General features: G+C 51.7%; 1 protein-coding gene across 1 annotated transcript in view; it reads right to left on the bottom strand.

Moving 5' to 3' along the window:
- Window positions 1–9,006, bottom strand: part of LOC138164833 (metalloprotease TIKI2-like) — a 236,001-nt gene that overhangs the window by 32,661 nt on the left and 194,334 nt on the right. The window contains exon 5 of the mRNA XM_069092758.1: window positions 2,680–2,770. Within this exon, the coding sequence (XP_068948859.1) occupies window positions 2,680–2,770 (91 nt within the window). The remainder of the gene's footprint in view (window positions 1–2,679; window positions 2,771–9,006) is intronic.

The raw sequence follows: 9,006 nt of genomic DNA, 5'->3' as shown, positions 1-9,006 counted from the left end.
GATGGAGACAAAGGGACCAGGATACACATATACATAAGGCACAGACAGAGAACAGTCAGACAGAGACATGGAGAGACACAGAGAGACAGAGATGGGGGAGGTGGCTGAGACTTGACGGCAGCTCTTCCTCTGATTATTTTATGGCCTATCCGAATTCTTTTCTTCTTCGTGCCTCAGTTTCCCCATCTGAGCTGTAAACATGAGGGAGTTGAACCCAGTGACTGAGAAGGCCCCTTCCAGGCTATCTGTAAGCTAGGCCCCCAGGGGCTGCCCCTGGGTCTCCTGCTGTGCCCCTTTGGCCTAGTCAAGCCCCCCCCTCAATGCTCAGCGCAGCCCAGGGTCCCTTAGGTGTCTCGGTCACCACAGCTGCAGGCTCACACTGCCTACATGACCTGGGAAAACGAATCTTCCTCTCTGTGCCTCAGTGTCTCCCTTTGTAAACTGAAGGAACTGGGTGGGGAGGGTCCTCCCAGAGGCCTCTTCTGTCTCTGAATCTAACCTGAAGACCCAGGCGGGGGGGGGGGGCTGTGCTGGGTGCCTCCTCACAGGGGCCCGTGCTCCTGACCTCCCCCTGCCCTGTCAGTGCTTTTTAAAAGAGAAAAGGAATAGGAATTCCTCCTGCCCACCTCCGGCCCCCAGGCTCTGCCAGCCAAGGCCAGCCATGGCAGGCAGCTGCCAGGCCCTAATTCAGAGCCTCTGGACAAAAGGAGCAGCTCCAGTAACACCTGTGCCCACGACGGTCCTGCATTGTCCAGGGCCTCCCAGAATCCCTCCCGGCCCCTCCACTCCTGACACAATGCAGCCTCTTATTACTAAACGTGCATTCCAGCCCTGGGCCTGGGCACTGCCGGCCACTGGGCGGGAAGGGGGGCAGCTCTGAGGGGGAGGGGGGCCTCGGACAGCAGCCAGGCTATTGGAGTTGGGGGGGGGTCTGGGAATAGGGACAAAGAAAATGTCCAGGGGAGGGGAAAGGGCAGAGAGAACTCTGGAGCCAGTGACTCCTCCTGCCAGAGAAGCAGTGTCTGCTTTGGCCCCTCCCTGCAAATGCCCCTTTGGAAATCATTCTGAGGACATGGGGTGTCTGTGAACTGGGGAGCTTGGAAAATGGGGGTGGGGGAACTGGAGCAATCAAGGACCACAGATTTAGAGCTTAAAGAAATTTTAGAAACCATTTAGCTCTACTCCATCATTTTACAGATCAACCTGAGGCCCAGGGAGGGAAGGCAAATTGTCCAAGGTCACACAGTATATCACAGAGGCAGCATTTGAACTCAGGTCCTCCAACTCCAAATCCAGCTGCCTTTCCATTGGGAGTACCAGACCATGAGTCAGAGGAGGCCAGGTTTGAGATCTAGGCACTACTAACGACTGGCTTGGGTGCCCTGCTCAAGTGTGCTAACCTCACACTTCTTAGCTCGATCTCTCCCTCCCTCCCTCTGTCTGTTTCTCTCCCTTTCTCTCTACTCTTCCTCCTCTCCCTCTCTCTCTACTCTTCCTCCTCTCCCTCTCTCTCTCCCTCCCTTCTCTGCTCTCTCTCTCTGTCTCTGTCTGTCGCTGTCTCTCTCTCTCTCTCTCTCTCTCTCTCTCTCTCTCTCTCTGTCTCTCTCTCTCTCTCTCTCTCTCTCTCTCTCTCTCTCTCTCTCTCTCGCTCTCTCTCTCTCTCTCTCTCTCTCTCTCTCTCTCTCTCTCTCTCTCTCTCTCTCTCTCTCTCTCTCTCTCTCTCTCTCTCTCTCTCTCTCTCTCTCTCTCTCTCTCTCTCTCTCTCTGTCTCTCTCTCTCTCTCTCTCTCTCTCTCTCTCTCTCTCTCTGTCCCTCTGTCTCTCTCCCTCCCTCTCTCTCTCTTGAAATGCCTTGTCATTCTTTGTATATTTATATTCCTTTACTTATATCCCACCTGGTAGAGTGGAAGCTCTTAGCGGGCAGGGAAGCTTTTGTATTTCTCTTCATGCCCTCTGCACTTAACTCAGGAGTCCTTCTTGGCAACTCCCAGCTCCACTACCCCCACTCCAGCCTCCCCCTCCCGCCCAAGCTGTTAGATTATGGACAATCGAACCCTGGGCTCTGAGAGCTGAGCCCTGGCGCTGGCTTGCCTCAGGCAGGCCCATATGTGGCTTCCCAGACTGTTCCAAACCAGGCTGACCCTCCCCCCAGCCCAGCACCCCACTTTCCAACCCCAACTCTCAGGACTTGCATTTGTATCCCTAGGACTCAGCATGGTGTCTGACACATCGTAATTGATTAATAAATAATGAACAACTCTTCCTTCATTCCTGTAAGTGCTTATTGAAGCGAATTAATCAACCAACAAGTATTGATTATGTTCCCTAAGAACTGAACTGAAGTCCCAGCTCTGGAAGTGACCAACTGTGTCTGACTTTCTTTTGTCCAGAATACCAAGACGGGGCCAAGGCAGGTCCTCCCAGTGGTGAGAGGACACGCCCTCGGGCTCAGGGACCAGGGCTAAGGTGGAAGGTGATGATGGTGCCAACACTGTGCTTCAGGCACCTGCTGCCTCCTCTGCTCCCCAGGCCCCCACCCAGCAGAAGCAGAGCCAGGTCACCCAGCTCCCAGGGCCGGGTCTTATTGTCCTCCATTTCTTGGGTTGGCCAGAGCTCACGGGAGGGCAGTGAGCGCTAGGAAACAAGGAAACTGCAGGCAGAGGATTCAAAGGCATCTCACCTGTGCACAGCCTTCCCTGGCGGGGTGTGCTCCACCTCGAACCCAGCCTGGCGCAGGACGTCAATCACCGTGTTGTTCCCTAGGAAATGACCTGAAACGGCAAGAGAGAAGAAAATCTACGGTCTCCTTCCCTTCCCAGCATCTGCGGCCCCTCCCCAAGTCCTCCATCCTTCAGATGCTGCCTTGGGAAGCAGGTGATGGTAAATACACATCTGTGAATCACCTACTGTGTGCCAGGCACCATGATAGGATCATAGGTCAAGATCTGGCAGGTCCCTCGGAGACCTTCTCATTTTACATAGGAGGAAACTGGGGCCCAAAGTAACTGACCCAAGGTCACATGACTGATACAGCTCACAAGCCTTTCCTCTGTCACGGAATCCATTCCTCATCTCCAGAATTCTCTCCCTCCTCCCCTATGTCCCACATGAGGCCTCTCCTGATCCACCCCACTGCTAGCGCCTCCCCCCTCAAACAACGGGGCTTTTTGTGGCTACGATATTGTATACACTGATACATGTTCACATTATAATTAGGATGTAAGTCACAGTGTCCGGCACATAGTAGGCACCTAATCCAAATGATTGATCAGTGATCCCAGCTGGTCCTCCACCCCACCCTGGGCTTCCTCAGCTTGTTAAGACCTCATGGCAACTGAGATCCCAGGGTCAGCCCCACCACCCAAGGAGATACCAAAGGTCAACCTCAGGGAAGGTGCAATCAAAAAAGTCAGCCTATGGGATGGTTAGGTGGAGCAGTGAATACAGTCGCCCTGGAGTTAGGAGGACCTGAGTTAAAATCTGACCTCAGACACTTAACACCAAAAAAACAAAAACCCTAGCCGTGTGACCTTGGGCAAGTCACTTAACCCCAGTTGCCCTCCAAAAAGCAAAAACAAAAAAAAGTCAGCCTTGAAATTGTGCTTCAGCATAGCAGAGTCCTTCACAAAAGCAGAGGCCCACAGGTCTGATCAGAGCTGAGCTAGAATTTTCCAGGAGACAGTTAAGCAGTCACTTGAAGACCTCCAGGGATGGGGAGCTCACTACCTCCTGCATCAGCCCATTTTGGAAGGCTCTTCATTGGTCTGTTTCCCTAACAGCCAGCCTGCCCCTCTGCCCCTCTGCTCCTCCTCCCCTTTCTCTTGGTTCTTCCCTAATCCTTGCTCACACCGTGTTTTCATTCATATAAGTTAATATTCTCCCGGGGGGGGGGGGGGGATGTACCAACACTGGCAAGCCCTGCACTCCTCGGTTTCCTCATCTGTTGAATGAGGACAATGATTCCACCGCCTGTTTTATGGGACTGTCATCTAGACTGTGCTTTGTAGGTGCTAAAGAATTGGTTCCTATTGTTGTGAGGGACAAGGCTAGGGAGCTGAATGGTGATTTCACTGGCTTGAGAACTCTGTAATGAGGGCATTCCATCTTTCAAGGACCACCGGCACTTTTTAAAAGATATTACTATTGCTAGGAATATCACCAGCATCATCATCATCACCGGTGAATTGTCACAAAAGCCTGGGCCCAGAGCGATGTCACAAATGTGCACGTGTCATCTGGCTACAGCTTCCATGTTGACATTAATTAAGGAACTGGATGTTTTAAAAGCACCCACTGGGCACCAGGAACTGTACTGGGCACAGGGTGAGAGGAAGGCAAAAGAGAGTTTATCCTTTGCCCCTAGGCGCTCTCAGCAAAGCTTGCCAAGCAGAGAGATCAGCACTTTCCCTGCAACTCAGGTCACAACCCTGAGGTTTGACTGCCTTGTTCAGGATCAGACTGAGAGTATGTGCCAGGGTTAGGAATAGAACCCGGTCTTCCTGGCTCTACATCCAGCCCTCTATGGGCTCTACAGGGCTGTCTCCGTCATCATTGGTACTCCCAGCCACCCTAAAGTATGCCCCTGGGTCCAGTCATCCCATGAAGCACCAGGAAATATTTGGGGGATGCCTGGGGCTGGGATGAGACTGAGGGACAGAAGGAGAGAACCAGGCCTGGACTGGACCAAACCTGCGCCCCTGGCCTTGTTCTGGGTAGGGCTAAATCAATCAGCCATCAATCAGCCAATTGGCTACAGACATAGGAATTTCCTTGAATAGACCATCTACAGAAACCACAGATGAACAGGCTTTGGAATCTGCCCCAGGCACCAAGGCAACTTGCCTCCTGCCTCCTTGGAGACCTGTTTAATTAAAGGCGCCCCCGGCTCCCTGTCTAAGCCACGTTCACTTTAAGGGCTTGCCAAGGAAAATACCAGCCCCCAGGCTGTATACAATGGGCAGCAAATATTTACGCATGCCTTGACTGCTCCTGCCGAGCAAGTATTCCTGGAGACAGCATTAAACGGACTTCAGAGGGAGGACAGCCAGCAGCATGCCAGAAATACTGTGCTGGACTCTTGGCTTCTCCTCCCGGGGCTGAGATCCCAGGTCAGCCCCTCACCACCAGGAGGTGTTGGAGGAGAAGCCCAGTGGAGGTACAATCGCATGGCCAGCCTTGAAACAGGGCTTCAACTTCCAAAGTAAAGCTTGGGAGCTCCCCAGGAGGCCCCCAGGTCACCTCCTCTTCAGATGCTTGGGTCCTGGGCTTCCTTCCTGATTGGTGCCTGGAGGGGGAGAGCTTGGGGGGTGGAAGGTTTCTATTTGGGATGCAGCTCCTGGTCTTCCAATGGCTCCCAATGGTTCATGAGATCCCAAGTCAGGTAGGATGCAGTGTGGATGAAGCCCCAGGCTAACTCTTTTCCAGAGAGGCTCACCAACCATCCCTTTAATGATGCGTTTTAGAATTGTCAAACCCACCGGCTCATCTTCGGCAAACTCCAATCTCTTCCTTTTATTGAAAATTGGGAAAACACTGGCCTTTCTCCAATCTGATGGTGCTTTTCTCCCATATTTTTTCAGTCCTCTGGCTCAAAAACTAGCCGGGCCAGCTCCTGAAGCAGTCCAGGATGCAGGTCATGGGGCTGGCAGGAACCTCTCCTATCTCCCCTTGTATTTGCTCTTACATCTCCTGACTGGCCATTTTGTTCCCTGTCCCTTGAAGTTTAATGAGCTCGTTTTCCTTGGCTGGAGGGATCATTGGCCAAATGAGAGGAAGAGCAGCCCATGGGTCAGTTTACTAGGAAGATGGAGTGTGTGTATTGGAAAAGAGTGAAATAAGACTGGGCAGGGAAATAAGACCGGGCAAGGAAACGAGCCTGGTTGTGGAGACCCACCGATGCCGAGCTAAGGACTTTGTAATCACGTCAGAGAGAAGGGAAGGAAAGCCTGTCAGATTTAGAGTGACAAGATGTCCCTGCATCTCCTATTCTGTTGGTCGGAGGAAAGAGCCCTGGGCTTGTAGGCAGAAGACCTGTGTTGGAGTTAGAGCTCCAGGACTTAGCTGTCAAATTGGCTCACCTTGGAAACTCAGTTTCCTCATCATTCCTACCTCCCAAAGCTATTTGGAGAGAAGTACTCTGTAAAGCTTTAAGTATTAACATTAATAGTAAATACTGCTATTTATTTCAATAATAAGCAATATTATTGAACAAGGGTTCAGATCTGGTCCTCTTGGCTTTGAGGATGGTGTCTGACTATCTGTGCCATGGTGAGATGGCCAAGGGTTCCCTACTTGGCAGATGGATGACCAGAGGGGAGTGGACCACTCCTTCACCATTCTCCTGGCTGCACCTCTCCACGTGGCATGATGGGATTCCAGGCAAGGGCTTAATAGTGTCCTGTGTGTTTGTCCTGCAAGGCTCAGTCTAGCTAAGTTTGCATAAACTCATGTAGAGATGAGCTAAAGATAGATTCTTTTTTCCAACTATTACAACTTTCAAAGGGTTTTCCTACATCAGAGACTGGTCAGAATCTGAGTCCACAATGAGAACACTCATGCAGGCAACTGTGGAGATCCTTGAAGTACAAAGACATTTTTTTAATGGATGCATTCTGCTTGGTTCCTTTGGAAAATGTGAGAAGGGCTACAGAGGAGCAAATTTAGGGTGGGCAGTGAGAGCTCCCAGCGAGAGCATCCAAAAGTCCAAAGCACTGCCACGGTGGGTAATGAGCTTTCCATCACTGGAGGCCTCCAAGTAAAGGCTGGATGGTCACTCTAGAGGTGATGCCTCTGAGGCCTCTCCCTCAGAACCCTAGACATCTCAGGGCCTCTCAGCTTTGGAGGAGGCCTGAGTGATTTTTATCATACCCTTGGCCCTGGGAGAGGGATTGGCCCATGGACGGAAATCTTTGGGACTCCCCCCAAGACCATGAGGGCAGCCTTCGTGACTGCACTGGGAATGATTTGCTTGTCTCTGGAGCCTGGCTCCAGGCCCAGAGTGGATCGGGGCCACCTCCTATAGAGACAGGCCAGGGCCTTCCCATGGCTCCAGGGCTGGCAACACCCCCACATCTGGATCAGACTCTTCCCTTACCCTCTTCCTCCCTCACACTGTAGCTGCTTTCCTCAGGGTCTTCCTATAACGCTCTCCTCATGCCTTCTCCTGTGGCCCACCTATTTCTGTACATACCATGGCAACTCCTGCCCCACCTTGCAAGCTCCTTGAGGGCAGGGACTGTTGTTAATTCTTCATCCCTGGCCCCCCCCCACCTCGACCTTTTGAGCCTCTGTTCTTTCAGTAGTAAAGCGTCTTTACCCCATGCCATTGAGACAGAGAACCTGGGTTCAAATGTCCCCTCTGCCAGGACGGCAACCCAATGGAATGTTGGGCAAGCGGCTTTCCCTGACCTGACCTGTTTCCCCATCTGTAAAATGAAAGGGTTGGACTAAATGTTCTCTAGGACTCCCCCCAACTCTGCCATTTTCCATTCTCTGTCCTGAGATCTCTCTTCCACCCCCTACAAAGCCCCACTCCTTCTCAGGTTGCCTTCTCTTTCCAAGTGCTGGGTGGGGATAACCAGGGCTTTGGAAGAGGAGTGATGGCCCTGTTCACACGCTGTAGGGTAGGTCCTTATCACCTCTGGCATGGACTCTGACAACGGCTTCCTGATGGGTCTCTCTCCTGACAGTGTCTCCTCACTCTGACTGATCCTCTGCCTGCTTCCCAGACCTGATCATGCCATTGCCCTGCTCATGAACCTTACGTGGCTCACTATTGCCCTTAAGATAAAATACCACAAAAAACATCCTGTACATAGATCAGTAAGTAAATATAAAGTTGCTACCAAAGAGGGAGGGCACTAGCAACTGGTGGGATCAGGAGAAATTGGAAGGGTCCCTAGAAGTTCATCTTACATAGGCCTCACATTTTACACATGGAGGAAGTACCCAGAGAAGTGGTGTTACTCAGGGTCAAGGAAAATCAAGTCCACATGAATTTATTAAGCACCTATTATGTTCCTGGAGCTTTTCTAAAGATGGGTCACCTAGAAAGTAAGGAAGCAAGCTGGAATTTAGACTTGTATTCTCTCCTGCTAGACCCATGACACCCCATGAGGGGTCCTTCCTGCAGCAGAGGCCAAGGAGGAGGACAGTGTGGCTGTGGTCAGTCCTGCAGGCTCCATCTCAGACCCTCAGGGTCTCTTTGCTTTAAGCAGAACAGACTGATCTGGCCTCTTCTTCTACCTCTGACTGACTGAGGATGGTTTAGACTTGGCCTCTGTCCCTGGGGTCCCCTCACTGTCCCAGATACATCCTTGACCCTTGTCTACCTCTTGGCTGACCTCACTCTTAACAAGCCTCAGTTCCTTCTCCTCCACAAGCCTGACGATGACTTAGCAACCTTCATCTCGTGCTCCAGGAAGGCCTTCGTGCCACATGAGGACCAGCCCATATGTCTTGGAAGTGTCTCACCAGGCTGACCACAAAATGAGGAATGTGCTTTTACCCACAGATACTCTTGAAGACAAGTTACTAAGTCACAGAGGTGTGGTAATCAGTGCCAGTGGAAGGCATCCCTTCACCACATCCTGGAAAAACTGATGCAAGGAAGAGATTCCTAATCATGAGAATTGTCCCAAAGTGGAATAGAAGGTAGTGAGACCCCCCTTCCCAAGAGTCTGTGGGCAAAAGCTTGGGGGGGGGGGCAGTATTTCAGGGCAATGTGGTAGAAGAAATGCTTCTTTGGGCAATGATAACGTGAACTCAAGGTCGGTGTTATCTCACGACAATAGTATGTTTTTAAGATCCTCATTTTGACTTAAGTGACTGACATGGGATTCAAACTCGGGTCTTCCCAGTTCCAAGCTAAGCACTTTGTTCCCCCTAGGGCTCCCCAGTTACCAGAAGACACTTCAGCCTCTGCCCTGGAAGGATGCTTGGTGGGGCGGGGCCTCCCTCATCAGGGCCCACATCTGGAAAGATACACTGAGAGAATGGATGGATGAAC

Source organism: Petaurus breviceps, unplaced genomic scaffold, assembly GCF_028583685.1.
Source record: "Petaurus breviceps papuanus isolate PSGF00001 unplaced genomic scaffold, PetGlider_PUasm1.0 207, whole genome shotgun sequence".
Lineage (NCBI taxonomy): Eukaryota > Metazoa > Chordata > Mammalia > Diprotodontia > Petauridae > Petaurus > Petaurus breviceps.
This window is presented reverse-complemented; position numbering and strand designations above follow the sequence as displayed.